The following is a 19,937-nucleotide window of genomic DNA, read 5'->3' on the forward strand; positions in this document are numbered from 1 at the left end:
GCCCAATAAAAGATACTACGGCCTCCGTCACATTAGTATCGTCCCAATTATTATATCGAAATGTCTCACTAATAATATCTCATACTTTTTTAGTAAAAATATAATCATTTAAAATATTATTAATAGTGGGCCCAACTTATTTTATACATCAATTCACTTAAAATAATTTTTAAATATCTTATATCAACTCACTTTATATACTCACTATATTTTTCTTAATTTTCGTGTTAAAAAATAATGTGACATTACTAATGAGACGGAGTGAGTAGGACTTTGCTTTCTTTGTTTTTCAGAGAGAAGTATAACTAAGCTATCGTTATAATAGTACCATGATTAATGAGTAAAAACACAACATCAATGTTAGTTACATAATAAAGTTTACGTAAGTTGGATGCTTGCTATTCAATTTTTAATAGGACAGCTACAAGTTTCATAGACAATAAAGACAATTTCAATGTGAAAAAACATAATAAGAAGAAATTTGAGATCTTTAAATTTCATGCTATCATTTGTGCATTTCATTTTGTTTAATCAGATCTTAATCTTGGTGAACTAATATGGGACTATATCTTTATTGAAATTAAGTAACATAAGAAGCCAAACCTTCTCAAAAAGAAAGAAAGAGTGAGAAAAAAATAATCATACAAAAAGTCAAGAACTAAAAATTAAGAAATTGGTATGTTTAAATACTTGAGTGTATATATATATATATACAATAGTAAAAAACTTTAGTAGTTGTTCCACAATTGAATTAAGTCCATCAATTAATATAAAATGTCTCAATCTATTTTCTTAGATGTTGTAAATGAGATATATATGTGGAAATCAAATTACTTAATCCAACTTATATTGTCAGTCGTCCAAAATTTCAAACTAAATTTCTTAATCCAACTTATATTGTCAATCATCCAAATTCGACCTCAAATTACTTAATCCAACAAATGTTGTTAATCATCCAAATTTGACGATGCTAATAATTAAATAATTATGTTTGATTCTTAATAAAAGAACGAATTTGTGTATACAACACAGCTGAAATTGGCGCGTGATGTCAATATTCTTCACATCTTTCACACAAATTAGGTGATTTCGTACAACCAAAGGGCGTGCATTGCGCACCCTGACCTTTTTTCTTTTAATTTTTTTTTTTTAATTTAATGGTTTGGATTAAGTTTTTAAATCAATATTTTTGATGAATACGAAATACTCTTTGTCGGATATATATCGAATTTTAATAAATTAATTTTTTTAGCTCAAATTAATTTTTCACCAAGCAAACGAGAGAAAAAACAAATATACAAAGAGAGAAGGGAAAAAACCCTAGTGAAAATCAAAGCTTTGTTTTGGAGGAAAGAGAGAAATTCAGAGATCAATTTCACCTAATCACAACTTCTCACCTCGAGAATTCGCTTTAATTTTGAGGGAAAAGGTCAGTGATTTCCCAGTTTTAGGGTTTCATGTTCTATGCTTTGGAATGCTAAATTGATCAATGTTGAGTTGTAACTTTTGGGGGTTTTAACAAATTTTGAGTCTTTATTACGCATTGGATCTATATTCTTGATTATTTCGTTGAATTTTCCTTTTTTATTGATGTTGTGGCAAGTCTAACAGGTTTCTATATATTTCCAACTTTTCTGTAATAAGTTCAGTTTTAAATAATGGATTCTTGAAAAGTTTCATAATAAAGTGTTTAAAGTTGTTTTTATTAACTGAATTAATTTTGGAAATTGAGATCACAAATAATCTTCATTTTACTATCCAATCATTTCAGATCAGCTTGATTTTTAGCAGAAACGAGAAATCGTCAGTTTTTCATTGATTTCTCCTGGAAAATCTGATGTTGTACTTGTCCTTGACAATAGGTGTTGAAAAACTGCATTTGTTATTAAATCTAGCAACGAAATTATTATCCTGTTTTTCTGACTTTTGATGTGATTGAATAATTGCTATATTAACATCTCAGCTTTCTATTTTATTTTAGTTATTCTGGATACATGAATCTTGAGACATAGTAAGATCAAAGTCCAGTTTTACTTGACATCTAAATTATGCTGTTAGTTTTGCATTTTGATTCTCCAATTTGATATGCTATTAATGGTTTTCTTTCGTCTTCTTGTTATCTCAGGCTTTGCTATTTGGGATTCTGAAATGAAATTGAAGAAAGGGGACAAAGTGGAGGTTATGAACAAGAAAGAGAGTCCAGTTTCATGGCATGTTGCTGAGATTTTGTCTGGCGATGGACATACGTATCATTTGAAATATGATTCTTATCCCGGCATGTCAAGTGAACACAAAGTGGAGACTGTTTCAAGGATGTCTGTGAGGCCATGCCAGCCTTTGGTGCAAGGTGTAGATGATTACGTAGCTGGAGACGTTGTGGAGATATTTTACGAATATGCCTGGAAGGCTGCTGCTATCCTGAATGTATTGCAAGGCAAAAGAGAAACTAAAAGTAAGAAGATTTCCCTCCGGACAGCTGCAGTCCAGAAACGGTATTTGGTAAGGCTGCTTGGGTGCTCCATGGAGTCTATTGTTGATGGATCAAACATTAGGACGAAGCAGACATGGCATAATGGCAAATGGGTTCTGTTTGAAAAGGTAGTTTCTTTTTTTCGTTGCTCTGGTGTTACATTTACATCTCACCTTTATTGTTGTTTGCATGCTACCTTTTTTAAATCCTTCCCCGTTGCCTAGGGAAAGTAGCAGATCATTAAATTTCTTGACATTTAACAAAATTGATTTTTCCCTCACCTGAATGTGTAGCAATCAATTCAACAAGTTGACTTCTAGTGTGCTCCAAGTCTCTGGTTTATTTGTTTTCAAGCATACAATATATTCAGATAGTTCCAAGTTTTCTGCCTCTGATCTCCTAGTTTCTATTAATTGCAGAGTTCTCGAGGAGCTGAGGATGTTACAGCTAGCAAGCCATCAACTTCGATTTGTCATCAGAATGTGAACTTCAAGATCACTCTACCAAAAGCAAGGGCTAAGAAGACACCTCAAGATAATTGCATCAATATTTTGGATGAAAATCGATTTATGGAATCTCAGCGCGATTCAAGGTCGCTAAAGAGGATGTCCCCTTATGGCTCTTCTATCAATGAAGCACATAACGGGCCTATCCAGAAGTTACGAGCAATTGAGAAAGACGGGAGGAAACAAAGACTGGCTGCTGCTGCTGCCCCCGTGTTTGAAAAGGCAGGTTCTGTTTCTTATCCAAGAGAGATTTTGGGCGATAGAAACATGCATGCTTCCCTCAAAATTATACCGAGTGCATACAACCAAATGGTGAGGATGAGATTAAATGATGTTCCTGGAATCAGAAGTACGCAATTGAATAGTTCAGACAGTGATGCCTGCTCTGTTGGTAGTTGTAGTGTTACTGATCGGAGTCCAAACAACTTTGATATGCCTTCTATATGCCTAGTTTCTCGAGAAACAGACACCGTAGATAGTGATGCTGAGTCTGGTCATGGCTCGGGATTTGAGAGGAAAAGAAGTTGTCTTCCTCCACGAGAGGAAGTAGGAATCAGTATACGTAGGTTAGAGTTGCAAGCTTATCGGAGAACTCTAGAAGCCTTGTATGCTTCTGGTCCCTTAAGTTGGGAACAGGAATCAATGTTGACAAATCTGCGTATCATGCTCCATATTTCAAATGATGAACATTTGACGGAGCTGAAGTACCTAAAATCTGCTAAAACTGCTGTAAGTGTCAGATAATGGTGGTTTTTTTTTTTTTTTTGTTCTTTAATCAGTACATTATACCTTGCATCTGGAACCTGCATTTATGTTTCAACAATGTAAGAAGCTCTATATTAGCAACTGTAAGTTAATTTTTTGGTATCACAATTGATTCTGTTTAGGAGTTGGGTAGTTTGTTACTTAGAAATATGTATCAAATTTTCCTTTAGATGCTTCTAATAAATAAAATATTTTTGTCCCATTTATTTTGGATTCATGATCTGTTTTCCCTTGTTTCCATATCCTAACAATCTTGATGAACCAATGCTGTTCAGTTTGGCTACTGAATTTGAGGATATGTAACTATCTGCTTCTTCCTTTGTGCTTCATGTGACACATTTGGCAAAGCATAATTTGTGTTTGAAGATGGTTATTGATCAATCTTCAAATCCCCAGGGCCAAGTTGGAGGCATGCTTCACTTGCTTCCAAGGCTCGAAGCCGATGCCATGGTTTGCACGACGATACAATCGTCTACTTTCAAACTGTTGTTCTATTGTTTATGTTCTCTGCTGAGGATCATTTTAGCAGAATCAGAGGTACAATACAAGCTTACTTTCATGTTACTAAAAGTTGATAGCTTCATAGTTTGTGTTGTGTTTCACATCCTATACTTTTCGATTTCTTGGCTGGTTAAAATTTGTTTCATTTCTAATTCAAAAAAAATTTTGTTTCATTTCTTCAACATTTTGGTTAATTGAGCAACAAATATGCACACTAACATTTCGATATCTGAAATGAATATATTAGGGAAGTTTTAAATTCCTTTATATCCTTGGCTGGCAGCAACTTTGTGAACGTGTGATGAATAGAATCATGCAAAAAACATATTACTGTTAAATTCCAATACGCCCTTAATTATGTCAATAGAATAATAATAATAAAATTATTGAAGTAGTAAGGATTCTAATTCTTACTAATGCAATTATTAAAAAATAATTCACCAATTTCGTAAAAAAAAAAAAAATCGCCAAATATACTAGACGAACCTATAATTTCTTTTTTATTTTTCCATAAATATCGCCTCCACTTATCAAACGAACCTTTAATTTCTTTTTTATTTTTATATAAATATCGCCTCTACTAGTCAAAAGGGAGTGCAACGAAGAAATTCCACCCACAACCAATTAAATACTTAATTTAATCTTTTCATTGCTTAGAAAATATAGCTCAAATTTAAACATCGATGAACAACATTTTGGTTAATGGAGCAACAAATATGCAGCTAACATTTGACATCTGAAATATATACATTAGGGAAGTTGTAAATTTCTTTCTATTCTTGCCTGGCAGCAAATTTCACTAAATTCCAAAAGTGGATATTCTCTGTTAATTGTTACATATGCCTCGAAATGCTACAATAACCACTCATATAAACACCAAAACAATACTAGCATAGAGATAACAAAACAAATAGTCTCTCTATCACTTGGATAATTAATAAAAAGATTTATTCATGAATTATATCATAAAGTGATGTCCCGTAGAATTTCGACGGGTAATACACTAGTTTGACTTATAAATTTATAATAGGACTTCCAAATCCCGAAAAGTCAGGGTTGCGGGGCGGTTTCAGCGCTATTATAGGCGAATTAGCTTTAATCTTTCGATTTTGAAGGGATGTATATTTTTGTCCTCATCAATAATACCACATGTTAATGAGAGTCGGTGGGGAAAAAAAACTATAAGTTTTCAATTAAGCCAAAAAAATACATGAATTTATATTTTTATAGCAATTTTCACCTAAGTTTGACTTTCAATTAAATTAGAACTTAATTGACAGTCGAAATTAAGTCAAATATATTATTTTTTGCCTTCTTAAACCTTCAAACTTCTAAATACTTCTCATCATCATAAGTTAGACTGACATCAGGTGAATTTCCGACTGCCAGCTAAACTCTAATTTGTCTATAACCTAATCTAATTTTAAGCTTTGTATCGTCCAATAAATAATTTCAATTTCTAATATTCATTGGATAATTGGATGTTGTTTTGCAGGCCAAAACCTTGCTTTAATATTGGGTAAATATCACTTTAAACCTCAAACTATTTTCGCACTATCAATTATATCCTGAACTATCGAAAATAATTTTTTAAACCTTGAACTATTAATTTTGTATCAATTGTACCATTCGTTCATTTTTTTAGTTTCAAAATTTTGACGTGGTTCACCGGATACCACAATATATTTAGAATCATTCTTTTTTTGACCTATATTATATAAAACGACGTGATTATATGCATTACTCATTAAAAAGTAAAAGGATGAAAAATGGATAGAGAGTACAATTGATACAAAATTGATAGTTCAAGATTTAAAAAATTATTTTCAATAGTTCATGATATTAGTGCGAAAATAGTTTGGGGTTTAAAGTGATATTTACCCTTTTAATATTAGTATAGATAAGTATAGATATCTTACAGGCCCAAACTTAACGACACGTGTGTATATAATTTTCAGTTCTAAAGGCCCATTCAAAGCCCAATTTTTATGTAGACTACAAGAAATTCATGATTCCGAAACTCAATCGAATTATAATTCATGATTCAGAAACTCAATGGAAACCAAGTCAAAAAAAAAAAAGAAACTCAATGGAATTATAATTCATGGATAAATAGGAAAGGGAAAAAAAGATAAAATATGATATAAGATAACACCTTAAATGTTTGGCACAAAAAGGGAAAGGTACAGTTTTTGTCAAATTTTTGTCATTTAAATTAATTTTTTGTCTAATTTTTAGGCGTTGTCGTTTTATTAATTTAACCACGGTTTTTTAATTGAAGGAAAATGATTATAATTCAATATGTTTTAAAAAAAAAATACTGGCGTGGTTGTACACAATTCTTCCACGATTTTCCTTTCTAAAAGTTGAAAATTAATAACAAGTAGAAAAATATAGTCTAAAAATAAAATGGTTAGTCCTATGTTTAAAATGAGGTTATTTCCCATAATAAAGCATCCCAAAAAAGCACTTAGAAATAATATCGCCTACAACTTGCATCACGAAGTTTTGATGATATCCTAGAACAAGAGCGGGACCTGTCTACACCGTGAAGTGGAGTGCAGCCGCGTGACCAGCATCTCATCCGTCGTCTGCTTGCGATGAAACATTTTGGGATCTAGAGACAAATCAAATCAACGCGGTTGATGAAGTTTGGGAAAAGATCTTCCTATGTATTTTTCAAATGGTTCTACTTAATTATCTTTTATCTTTCCTCTTTGCTTCACAATTGTATGCATGAGCCTTTAGGAGAATTGGTTAGCCCAAGCATACCTTCAGAGATGTCCATGCTAGGAAATTATTTGATGATGATGCGATGTCTAGTGTTGCGCCTTCACAAAAAATTACCCCGCATTACTATCTCCCATGGCCCAAGTTAGAAAGTAGATTCAGATATCCGACAAAGAATGAAGGACCAGTCACCCCTAAAAGATCTTGGATCCTCTATAGTTTTCTGGATTCCACAAGATCACAAAAAAGGCAAAGTAACCAATAAACAACCTCATGGCATTATGTCCTGATTGCGTGATGGCTGAAGCAGGCGTGCAACGTATTGAGACTTGGCTTTATCCGATTTGCCCGATGAAAATATCACCTCCACTTATCAAACAAACCTTCAATTTCTTCTTTATTTTCACATAAATATCGCCTCTACTTGTCAAAAGGGAGTGCAACGAAGAAATTCCACCCACAACCAATTAAATACTTAATTTAATCTTTTCATTGCTTAGAAAATATAGCTCAAATTTCAAAAGCTAATAATTTAAATAACTAAAGATGAATTTTTCAGCATTTTCATCGCTTTTGGATTTAGATAACGTTCTGCAGCTTCATGAGTGGGAGCTCTCGAGGTGGTATATATTGATAAGAAAATTATTTAACTTAACATGTTGACAGGCGACATACTAAACATTTGCAGTAACCGATCAAGTATGAACAACATCGATGATAAGAGTATCAAAACAGGGATTCCCTCTCTAGAGAATTCAGAGCTTAAACATGAAACGAAACGAGTGCGATAAAAATAGTAACATCAAACAACGAAAGAGCTCAACTGACAATATGGACTACATGCAAATGAAATCGTATCAGAAGACATAAAATCATCTTCCCACAACCAAATCAAATTATGGTTCAAAGCCCTACACATCATTTAATCCTCTCTTATACTCCCCAAGACCGGGAGGTCCCCAGACAAAATCCGCAAGAAAACTTGGGACACCATCACAAGATAACCTCTCATTCAAATGCATCATCATCATCATCGGGAAGGGGCTGACTAGCCGCTGCAGCAAGCTCGGCTTCATGCCTGCAAAAACAAATTTTACGGTTTAACATATCATATTAACACAAGGCCGTAATGTGTAGAGTGGAAAGCAAGGGGCCAGAAATTTACTGTTGCTGTGCAGCCAAATCGATCTGCACTTCCGGTGGAGCTAGAGCAGGTGACTCAACAAAGTGCAAGTTAGGATCCCTGCAACCAGAGAAAGATGTTAACAATATACCCAATTTGCTTCTCACAGAGGTTGGATTAGTATTAACTTAACAAGTATTTACCCAGCAAGCTTCCTAGCAAGATACAGGAAGGGCTTCTCGAAGTTGTAATTGCTCTTGGCGGATATCTCATAATACTGCAAGTTCTTCTTCCTGTGGAAAGTGACCTGCTTGGCCTTCACTTGCCTGTTCTTGACATCAACCTTGTTTCCACATAGCACAATTGGGATGTTCTCACATACACTGAAATTTAACAGCAGAAAACATTCAAATATGATGCAGACAATGTATACAAACTACACTATCAAGACAACAGTCTGGTAAGCAACACATACCGGCAAAGATCACGATGCCATGTTGGGACGTTCTTGTAAGTTAACCGAGCGGTTACATCAAACATAATAATGGCACATTGCCCGTGGATGCTGCAGCAGTTATAATTTTGTTATCATCAACCAACCAATTTTAATGGAGAAATATATGACGGCTTCAACTCAAAGTATTCAAAATACAAAAGGATAATTTTATCAGAACCACTTGCATAGTAGATGATTATACAATTCACTTACTAGTATCCATCCCTAAGGCCACCGAATTTCTCCTGACCAGCAGTGTCCCAGCAATAAAATCTGATCTTCCCACAGTTGGTGAAAAAATCGAGGGGATGAACTTCCACACCAATTGTAGCTGTTCAAAGACCCTCTTTGTCAATAAAAAACAAGAAAACGGAAAAAATAAAATGAAATAAACTGATAGTATTGACAATGTGTAGTTTCTTACGCTCATATTTCTTCTCAAATTCACCAGTGAGATGCCTCTTTACGAATGTAGTTTTCCCTGCCATCAAATTACAGAGATATACCACTGATTAATAAGCTCTTTCTTCTACTTATTGAACTAGAAAGCTCTTTCTCAATTTTCAAATCACATTAAAATTCACATAACCAATCATCAAGTGCATTGTCATAGAGAAAGCAAAATACATAAATCCTAAACTCGAAACCCAAACAACATTGTCCGACTATCATCATAAATCAAAACCAAGAAAAACTTAAATTTACTAAAAACTGTATATTCAAAAAACACAAATAAAAAATACATTAGAAAAAACAACAATTGCCTAAAAACAAAATCAATGCTAATTGATCCAACGACACACAGAGGCAAAAGAAGGCTCAGATTCTCCAAAAACACCATCGACGTATCAAACATAATCGTCGAGTTCAGATGTCGAAGCAAACACAAGTACATAATAAAAAAAAACCTCAGATTCGAGATTTATGTCCAGTTAAATACCTGTACCACCATCACCAACAATTACAAGCTTGAAGCTCGGGTAATCCACAGTCTGCTGATTTGGCAACGCCTAAAAGATCACAAAAATCGGAAAACAATTACAAAAAAACCAAATCGCACTACTCTAGCAGAAACACAGGAAGCAAAATTCATCACGAAACCAAATCGAGCTCAAAAAATTGAAATAAATATTGCTGCTCACCATTTTGATAGCTGCTGTCTTGTTAGAGTAGGCACAAAACAGAATCGGGGGAGAGAGAGAGCGTGAGGTTGTTCAGATATATGCGCTGCGTTTGTGTGTGCGCGTATATATATTCCGGAGCCCTAAAAACGTAGCGTAGGTTTTGCGGAGGACTTTTTGAAATTGTGCTAAACTCGAGTAGCTTTAAGCTGACGCGATCATCTCAGCCGTCGGATCAAAAGCTGGGCCGCACACGTGCTCGCCACGTGTTTCGGTGAAGGCTTCTAATGTGAATGGAAGAAGCATTGTCGAATGTCGATTGTTCTAGAATAATGTGATTTGGGCCTCGAGTTTGGGCTTCGACTCTGTTTACGAATAATTTGAATTTGGGCTAAAAGGCCCAAGTATTACATTTGATAAGGATCCGTAATTTGCTTCTACATTATTATCATTTGTCAGTAATAGATTGAATTTTGGACTTTTTTTTAATGCCTAGGAAAATTCATAGCCACTATTTAAGTGTGTAGCTGATAAATTTAGTTATATGTAAATAGTCTACAAACTATACAAAATAAAATAAATTATACTTGAATAATTATATGTGATAGATTAGACCTAATATCATGCGATACAAACTTGAAAAATTGAGTCTGAGTCAATCCTAATACAAACTTTTAATGTAAGGCTTGAGTTTGATGTTGAGTTAAACCATGTTCTTTATAGTAAGTGATTGAGCCTTAATCCTAAACCTATCCATGAACTATCCAAAAAAAATGGATTGGAAGTTATCGTTCCCAAATTCATGGAAGTATTTCTAAGTGTCATAATTCAATAAGTTCAATTCCTTTGTCGATAATTCTTGAATTCGCCACTGTTTGACACGGGAAAATCCACGTTAAAATTCTACGATCCGATTATCATGTTTTGACCAAATTTTGATCGATAATTATTACATTTAAAGAAAAAATGAAACAACATGCATTTAATTGCTATATCTTTATTACTTTACCGTTAGCTCATTTTATTAAAATACGCAAACATGGAGAATAAAATGTTACTGATGCTGTTTGGCAGTGGGGTTTGGCCCTTAAATGATCTAGACAACTTTACGTGGCCTAGTGTGTGTTATTTAAAAAATGGACCGTTATTAGTACTATTATATAGCTAGGCAACATCACACTCTATATTTATAAATGGACAATTGAATTATTATTATTATTATTATTATTATTTAGAGGATTAAATTTGACAAAAAGAATAAGAAAATTTCGTTAAAGAACAGAAATAAAATGAAATGTTGGACGAGTAAGAATGAGCAATACCATGAAAAAGGGAAGGAAAGAACTAATGACAAATCTCACGTTCATGGGAATGAACATTCTCTTAGGAATCGTATCATTAAGAATAAGTGCAATAATCAACATTTTATTCTCGTCTCATTCTCACGACGTACCAACCATACCCTTAACACTTATAAATGATTGTATGATTGAATCTTAAATCATATAAATTATAATAATTAAATTAAAACGATTACACGGTCATGATATTTTACTAATTATGACTATTGTTTACCTATTTTAATAACAATTATAATTATTTTTTATTTTACTCTCGTATGCATAACGGGAGCTAGCTCATCCTCCATTTTAAGTTTTTAACTTTACATTCCCAGTTAGGGTTATTAGTTATTAGTGTTTTATGTACCAAATTTTTAATATTTTTTATAAAATATCTCGAATTTTTGTTTTCTCATAAAAAATTTTGAACTTTCATCAAATTTTATAAAATGTCTCACTATACAAAATCTGGTCATCGAAAAATGACTCATTTCACCAGAGAAGTTTTAAATTAGTGGTATAAGATTCACAACTTGACTGCAACTACTTTGAGAAGAGTCATCTTTCAGTCATCGAATTTTGTGTAACCTGACATTTTATGAAAAATGCTGAAAGTTTGAAAATTTTTAGAAGAAAAAAAAGAGCAAAGTTCGGGATATTTTATATAAAAACACTTAGGAATTAGGATGCATTATCTTTGGTTATAAATTTATCATGCGAAAATGAGGGATAAACAAAATTTTATCCATTAAATCCTTCATTTTTTCCTCTGTTTCTATTATGTAGGAAATGAAGGGAAAAAATAGCGAAATTTTATTTATCCTTCATTTTTCCATGATAAATTTACAATTAAAAAGAATACACCTTAAAGAGTTTTTTAAGAGAAAACAAAAATTTAAAATATTTTATGAAAACGTTAAAAATTTAAGACATAAAACACTATTAATCCTTCCGAATGAGTATATTCCATATTCCAACTTGTTCAAATTGCACGTACAATAACGAGTTAAAATGCATCTATGATTACGGAACATAGAATTCAAAGAAAAGGGAATTACAACAAAAAAATTGCACCGGCAGATTTCAAACATGAAGATCACTAATTAAGTATCAAGTCATGATTTAATTCTCATGAGCCACACTCTTCACTTTAAAACATATATGCTGCATGTAGATCAATCTCTGCCACTCAACCTCCATGCCAAAATGATAAATAAACCACATATATCACTCTCTCTTCCCACCAAATTCCTTTCCCATTTATTGGGCAGCTTAATATTACACCTCACAATCAAATCACACTCCTCTATATATACTGTTACACCTTAAAAACTTGGATCTTGGCAGAGTATTGATAGTAGTAGCATCAAAAAAAAAAAAAAAAATCAGCAGCCATTGTAGCAACAAGAAGTACTACTCTCAGTATATCTTATCCCAACACTCCTTCTTCCACCACCACCACCACCACCACGACGCTCAGGCGAGCCGCCTGGGGTTGCGGACGCTGAGCAGCTTGACATCATCCACCACGGGGCCGCAGAGGGAGGCGTAGTCGTCGCTCCTCATGTGGTAGTAGGTGCTGAGGAACATGATCCGGGTGCGGGCAGTGGTGGCAACGAACCTCAGCAATGCGCGCTTGTATCCGCCCTTGCCCTTGGACTCGTAGGGGACCTTGAGAGTGTCCCTCCCGGCAAAGGCCTCGACAATCATGGATCCCTCGCAGGCGTTGCTGGCGTCCCCCACCGCGAATGTCAGCTGGTAGGTCTTCCCGACGATGGTCCTGGCCACCTGCGCGATGGCGCTCTCTTTCCCCCCCACGAGCTCTATGGCCCTCTGCCCTCGTGGGACAGAGAAGTGAGCCGCGTCTATGTACTTCACGGCCTTCAGGGACTCCACCATCCATGCCGGGAGCGGGGAGTTGTCGTCCTCGATGTTTGGTGGGATCAGGACTCCCCAGCTTGTGTTGGGGAATATGTAGGCACCTTCTTCAAAGTCACCATTTTTCAGCAGGTTCTCTGTTTATAAAACAGAGGAATCCTTAAAACAGGACAGATTTGGAGCCATTGCCTTCAAGATTTCAATATGCAAATGCAACTTGTTGAAAAGGATCATTACGTGATCAAGATTTTCAAGTACTAGGTTGAGCTAGCTAACAATAAAACAGAGATTTGGAGCCATTGGCTTCAAGATTTTAATATGCAAAGGCTACTTGTTGAAAAGGATCATTATGTGATCAAGATTTTCAAGTACTAGGTTGAGCTAGCTAACAATAAAACAGAGATTTGGAGCCATTGGCTTCAAAATTTTAATATGCAAATGCAACTTGTTGAAAAGGATCATTATGTGATCAAGATTTCAAGTACTAGGTTGAGCTAGCTAACAATAAAACAGAGGAATCCATAAAACAAGACATAGACTTGGAGCCATTGCCTTCAAGATTTTAATATGCAAATGCAACTTGTTGAAAAGGGTGGAGAAAAAGACATCAAGTTTTTCTAAGCATGTTGAGAAGGATCATTATGTGGTCAAGATTTTCAAGTACTAATCTGCATAACTGAGTGAAGAGCTAAGGTTGAGCTAGCTAACAATAATTCACAGCTGCAGAGGACTAATAGATCAACATATGCAATTGATGCAAGCATAGTTAGGCATTGGTGGAGTGAGTGAGTGAGTGAGCTTACGGTTAGTAGGCCTCGGAGGGTATAAAGCCCGAATGGCTATTGAATCAATGAGAGGGCCACAGGCGGGGTCCTCCTCAACGCCCGGATTGTGGATGAGGATCTCAGCCGTGGTGTAACTCGTCTTGAACGCCCAGGCATACGAGTCCCAGCCGTTGCTGCTGTACAATGTCTGGATTGGCAGGACTCCAAAGTCGGGCGCCACAGACACGTTCACCCTCTCCTCCTGGGCGCAGGTCCGGGCAGCACTAAACGTTAGCGAGTAGTACATCCCCTTTGTCACGTTGATCACTTGCTTGATCGAGGCCTCGTTCCCCAGCCTCACAGCAGCATACCCCTCCGGCACCACCAGCAGCATGTCGCCCTGCGTCTGCCCCGCCTTGATGTACTCAACAAAGCCGGAGATCTGCCATTTCGGTATGGCGTGGGGCTTGAGCACGACGGAGCCATTGAGGTTGGAGGCAGCTGGGGCCATCTCAAAGTTGCCATTGTCCAACAGCCCTGCATATTTTTGCACATGGTGATGACTTCAGATTAAGTTAATTAACTTAAGCAACCACTTGGCTTCATAAAGTTTATGATTCAAGAATCAAGATAAGGTAAAGAATTAGCAAAAATCACAACATCCCATCACTTTTGGTTTCTTGATAGGAAATTAGAATGTGGAGTAACATGCTAAATGGGACACATGCATACATCAAGTAGCAGGGCCAGCTGTAGGTATTAACCTCAATTCTCAGTGTGTGTGTGTGTGTGGGCATGTGCAATCCCATGTGACTGGAAATAGGATTTATATTTCAATTATTTCCTACCCACAAATGGGAAAAAAGGTAAATGACAGAAATCAGTGATTCTTTCTTGCTTTTATCATAAACTTTACAGTGCAGCATCCTAGAATGTCTGTCTTACTAATTAATCAAGAAGAGTAGCACATGGATTCACATATAATACTGCTAAAATCACAGAATTATATACATAGTTTCCGCAGCTCCAAGAAGCTGATGCTTTAATTCTGGATGCCTTCGTGTCATTCTCAGGAATGATCAAAATTATTTATTTTCCCCAAATGTGAAAAACACTCATAAATGTTTCTTTGGTTTCTCGAGAAGAAAACCTCATAATTGTCTTTGGTAAGCTACGGTACTTGAATTATTTTGGTTGCATTTAACACATCATTAAATTCCATGAGTAAAGCATGGATTTTTAACATTATGGTGTAGTTATTCTTGCAACTTGCACCACACACACACACACACCAACTTAAACCCAATCTGCGAAAGGCAAAGAAAACATGAACACAGTCTACAAATCTTGAAATTCATTTCTTACAACTTAATGCCCGAATCCAAGCAGTTCCCATCTATCAAGTTCAAATTTTTAGAAAAGGGAAAAGAAGATGCTGCTCTCTACAGCTCTAGTAATGGCAGCTAAGACCAAACTCAAAAGAAACATAAGCAAACAAGAACTACCCAAAAAAAGAAAAAAATAACTCTCTCTCTCTTTCTCTCAGACAGAGAGAGAGTTGAGTTATGAGCTTACCATCTCTGAAGGCAAAAGCATGGTGGCAAGCAGAAGCTAAGAGCAACAGCACCGACAAAGCAGTGAAGCTCCCCATTTCTTGACTCACTACTGTGCTCACTCTCTTGTACAGAAAATAACTAAAGGGAGATGAAATAGTATTATTGAGTTTTGCTGTCTGATTTCAAATTGAATTCAGAGACACCCTTTTTATGCATGCCAGCGCTCCAAACTAGCCCCAACTTTTGTTTTAATAACGTTGTTGCCCAAATCTCTTGTGTCACGGTCTTTAATTTTATTTATCTTAGAAAATCCAATATGGTTGTTTGGTATGATAAAATCAATTTCTGTACAATATTTTATATATTTTCCAATAAAAATGATATATTTTTTCGAATTGGTAAATGGGGATTGGGTTTCTTGGAGCGTAGCACGATGAGTCTGTAGTATCACATGGGCTCATTTAGTGAGTCGGTATCCCTTTTTGGAGCTGAGTTTTACATTGAATTTTGCGTTCTATACTTCTATTTAGGGAAAGGGAAATTGCATCTCATTGGTTGATGGCACAAAAAGCTGTTTGTAGCCGCACCATTACATTTCATTTCGGTTTCACTTCCCCCAAAATTGTTGCCTGCATTCATAGCATCACCATAATTAATTCAATTTTATTTTCATTCTAATTTTAATATTCCATCCGTTTCAAGTAAACCGATTAATTTCTTTTCGACATAAAATTTAAAAAATAAATATTTTAGGTATATTTGATAATAAATTAAATAAATAATTAGATATTTTATTAGTTATACTTATTCTATATAAAAAATTGATTAACTTAATTGAAACGATCCAAAAAAAATATTGATCAAATTAGTTAGAATTAGGAGAATAATTTGAAAGTAACTTATAATTTCTTAGATTTATTTTATAGACAACCACCTTAAATCACTCAGTTATCCAACTTATTTAATTATTTGCTCTGGCACTCAATTATGCAATTTATTTAATATTTAATTATTTTCTCTATTTTATGTAATCATTAATATCCATTTTAATCAGCCACAGTCTATTTTGAATAATTCGTCCACGACCACTACGGCTCCAATCACCTAATTGCAATATTTTATATCATAATTTTATTGTTATTTTTAAGTATTAAATACTAATTAAAACAGTATCAATAAATTAAGATAGAATAATAAAGTTGTTAATAGTAAAAATTAGTGTTATATGTAGTGAAATAATAGAATTATATTGTGTATATAGCTATAGCAACATGAGTGTCAAAATAAAAATGAGTGTTTTTTATTTTTTATTTTGATATAATACATAAAATATATTTAACATTTAATTTAATATCAAAATAAAACTTAATAAACTAATAATAAGTTTACACCGGTCACAAAAAGAGTGGAGAGACCTTGTGATCTGTTTTGGGGCTGGCTGGGCGACCATGAGCGATAAAGGTGACAAACGATCATGAGGTGACAGACGAGAATTCCATCAAATGATCATAGTAATTTGTATTTTACTGTTTTCTTCTCTTGTTTTATTCCTAATTGTAATTTATTAAAAAATATTATTAAAAAGATTGTAATTTTACAATTTTAGCCTATTTTAAAAAGAGTTTGATTTCAATTTTGGATTTCCAAATTTAGAAGGTGAAAATTAGTGACGACGCACACAAAAAACTGAAGAAGTTGTCTGATAGTGAATCCATGTGCTTGATTGAACGAAAGTCGGATTTAGTCAGAAACTTACCCTCAAATTGCTCTCCAAATGTCTGCACTTCGCGAAATAAGGTTGGATGAGGATGAGCTTTTTTTTATTTATTTTTTAAGACTGCATGTATTATTATATTACATGAGTCGATACAAAATGCCAAGAAATTTAATTAGTTCTAGCATGCAATGTCGATAAAAATAACCTAATATTTATAAAATATATAGGTGGAAGTGGAAATGAAATGAACATTACTAATTTGAACACTACTCATGTTTCAAACAGATTTAGTAAATGACTCGGACCACATTATATAGTTCTACCACCTTTCTTCGTCTCCATTATTTGATTTGTGGAATTAGATCAAAATAATTAGTTTTGTAATATCATGTTCACAGGGACGGACCTAGAAATTTAATAATGACCGGGCAAGATTTCACCTGATGATTCTAATAAAATTTTAGTAAAGAAAATGAGTTGAATCTTGAATAATTATTTGAAATGACACAATTATGACCGGACGAGATTAACATATATAGATAAAAAAAATTAAAATCATACATTTATAGGTAACAAAAAAAAAATTTGACCGGGCGACGGCCGGGGTGGCTTGGCCTTTAGATCCGTCTCTGCATGTTCATTTAGGATGCGTTTATTTTGATGAAAAAGGAGAGAAACAATGTATTTTCACTTATTTTCCACAATTTTCACATGTTTACTATGATGAAAAATTTTCTTCGAATAGGGTGGAATATTTTCTCGCGCATCCCTTTTTCATCCATTTTCTCTTCAATGTTTGGATAATATTATCCTAAGGAAGGGGTGTGAAAATATTTTCCAACATTTTCTCACATTCTCATCTCTAGTAAACATTGAATGGAGAGATAAGGTGATTGGAGATATAAGGTGGAGTTTGGTGAATGGAGAGATAAGGTGGTTCTTGGAGTGGATGGGGAACTAACTACTAACATCTAACATGACTTTGACCGATCAAAAAAAAAAAAAAAAAAAAAAAAAAAAAAAAAAATAAACATATGATAAGAAAAAAAAAGAAGGAAAAAATGATAGTAAGTAGTATTTTTTTCACCTTTCCTTGTTCATCATTGTTATTATGTCTTGAATCTCCCGCTTCGCATTTCGGGGGGCTCGCTTCATCATTTTTTCACCCAATTTGGGTGTTTTATCTCAGTACTATATATACTTGAGATCTGTAATCTGTAACCCTAGCCGCATAATAAAATATGTTCTCCTCTGTGTCCGTGGATGTAGCCATTGGGTGAACCACGTAAATCTATGTCTTCTTTACGTTTTCTGTTTGATTGTGCTCTTTAATTCTATTCCGTCACAACAATCATTTTTCAATTAAATTTTTTACAACAAAAGTAAACACACCTTTAGTAAATCCGATCCATCTGTGATGCTCTATATTCGCCTATTCGCCAACCACCTCCATTAGGGACTGTTTGATTCGTAGGATTAGATAGAATTAATTTTATAATCTCCTGTTCAATCGATAGATATATGCCAATACTTAATTCTCAGAGACAGTGTCGCGTAGGATTAATCTTCGATTATGAGTCTTCATCTCTTTCTCTATGACAAAAAATAATTTCGAATAATAATGCCGGAACAACTCAATCTCTTGAGTAATCTCAAAAAAATTCAATCGCAAACAACCACGTCTCTAAACAAAATTAAACTCTTGTCTCGATTCTGATCGGGCTCCGCCACAGACGAACTCGGTGAATCGAGCGTACCACTTTCCAAACCTCATCTCTAAACAACATCATAACCTTCCAAAACCACAACATTATAACGCTGATTGAATTTACATAAAGATGGATAGAAAGAAGCTCACAAAAAGTTTTGATAAATCTTTGCCTTGTATCATAGTCGTAGCAATGTTGTTCAATTATTTGACGTGATGGCGACCCCTCGGATAGATAAAACAGGACATTGAGATAAAAGGACAAAACTAACCTTTTGAGTAAGCCGAGGTCGGCTCATCTTAATTAGAGAGAGGGGGGTAAAAGTCTAAAAGAGACATGCCACGAGGCGTGCGGGGCCCGCAGCAAGCGGAATGGGCCCCACGTGGGGGTAATGCAGACCCAAAACCAGTATCATGCGTTGTTTATTGGGCTTTTCTTCGACAGGTTAGAGCTCGTAATTTTTGTGGGCCTCTGAGATCACAGCCTTGAATTAAGATGTGGGCCGTGGATCAATCTTGGCCTCTTTTTTTTCTTTTATCTTTTTTAATAATTGAGTTTAAATTAAATTAAATAGTACTAGTATAATTTGTTGTTTTGAGAGCATGGTGGATTTTCTCTGTGGATATATTTGTCCTGGATGGGGAGAAATTAAATCTTGGAATCTAACATTTTGTACAATATTCTCCATTTTCAGTTTGACTATATAGTATATACGATTTTATTTTTGGATTTTTTAAAAAAGGTTTTTTTAATAATGAAAATGTGACACCGTATTTTGTAGACCTAGTCACTCTTATGTATGTTTACTAGAAGCGTTTATTTTGGTTGTAAAAAATTATTTGAAATGATGGATAACAAAAATTAAGAAAATAGTATCTTTTTTTTTCTTTTGTATCATATGTTGACTAGAGATAAAAAGTAATGTTGGAAAATATTTTCACATCACTACCAAAAGCTTATATTATCCAACATTAGAGAGAAAATTAGGTTGTCCGAAAAAATATTACACTATGTTCAGAGAAAATCTTCTATTGATATCGTGCTTAATAATTTGAAATATCGAATATCGATATATTGAAGTTTCGGTTCGATGTATTATGCTGATATGAAATATATCGAAAATTTATTTATTTAATATTTATATATAATACGTATATTTGGTACGGTATCGACCTTTGGTGTTCAATAGTGTGCCTCGAAATCTAAAAATCTATATTGTCCTCATGCTAAAAATTATATACCGAAAATTTTAAATATTTTC

At 34.3% G+C, this 19,937-nt stretch overlaps 3 protein-coding genes across 3 annotated transcripts; 1 reads left to right on the plus strand and 2 right to left on the minus strand.

Annotated features, from left to right (window-relative positions):
• Positions 1-1,073: 1,073 nt before the first annotated feature.
• Positions 1,074-4,508, plus strand: LOC131015168 (uncharacterized). The gene is made up of 4 exons (XM_057943439.1): positions 1,074-1,429; positions 2,126-2,598; positions 2,890-3,705; positions 4,138-4,508. Exons 2-4 carry the CDS (start codon positions 2,149-2,151, stop codon positions 4,438-4,440), a joined length of 1,569 nt encoding a protein of 522 aa, XP_057799422.1. The 5' UTR covers positions 1,074-1,429; positions 2,126-2,148; the 3' UTR covers positions 4,441-4,508.
• A 3,182-nt stretch (positions 4,509-7,690) lies between these two features.
• LOC131015170 (GTP-binding nuclear protein Ran-3) lies at positions 7,691-9,971 on the minus strand. The gene is made up of 8 exons (XM_057943440.1): positions 9,734-9,971; positions 9,532-9,601; positions 9,016-9,072; positions 8,805-8,922; positions 8,571-8,660; positions 8,299-8,478; positions 8,138-8,215; positions 7,691-8,050 (listed from the first exon to the last, which is right to left on the minus strand). Exons 1-8 carry the CDS (start codon positions 9,734-9,736, stop codon positions 7,981-7,983), a joined length of 666 nt encoding a protein of 221 aa, XP_057799423.1. The 5' UTR covers positions 9,737-9,971; the 3' UTR covers positions 7,691-7,980.
• A 2,162-nt stretch (positions 9,972-12,133) lies between these two features.
• LOC131015171 (protein DUF642 L-GALACTONO-1,4-LACTONE-RESPONSIVE GENE 2) lies at positions 12,134-15,716 on the minus strand. The gene is made up of 3 exons (XM_057943441.1): positions 15,270-15,716; positions 13,734-14,231; positions 12,134-13,067 (listed from the first exon to the last, which is right to left on the minus strand). Exons 1-3 carry the CDS (start codon positions 15,343-15,345, stop codon positions 12,529-12,531), a joined length of 1,113 nt encoding a protein of 370 aa, XP_057799424.1. The 5' UTR covers positions 15,346-15,716; the 3' UTR covers positions 12,134-12,528.
• Between the last annotated feature and the right edge of the window lie 4,221 nt (positions 15,717-19,937).

Source organism: Salvia miltiorrhiza, chromosome 3, assembly GCF_028751815.1.
Source record: "Salvia miltiorrhiza cultivar Shanhuang (shh) chromosome 3, IMPLAD_Smil_shh, whole genome shotgun sequence".
NCBI lineage: Eukaryota > Viridiplantae > Streptophyta > Magnoliopsida > Lamiales > Lamiaceae > Salvia > Salvia miltiorrhiza.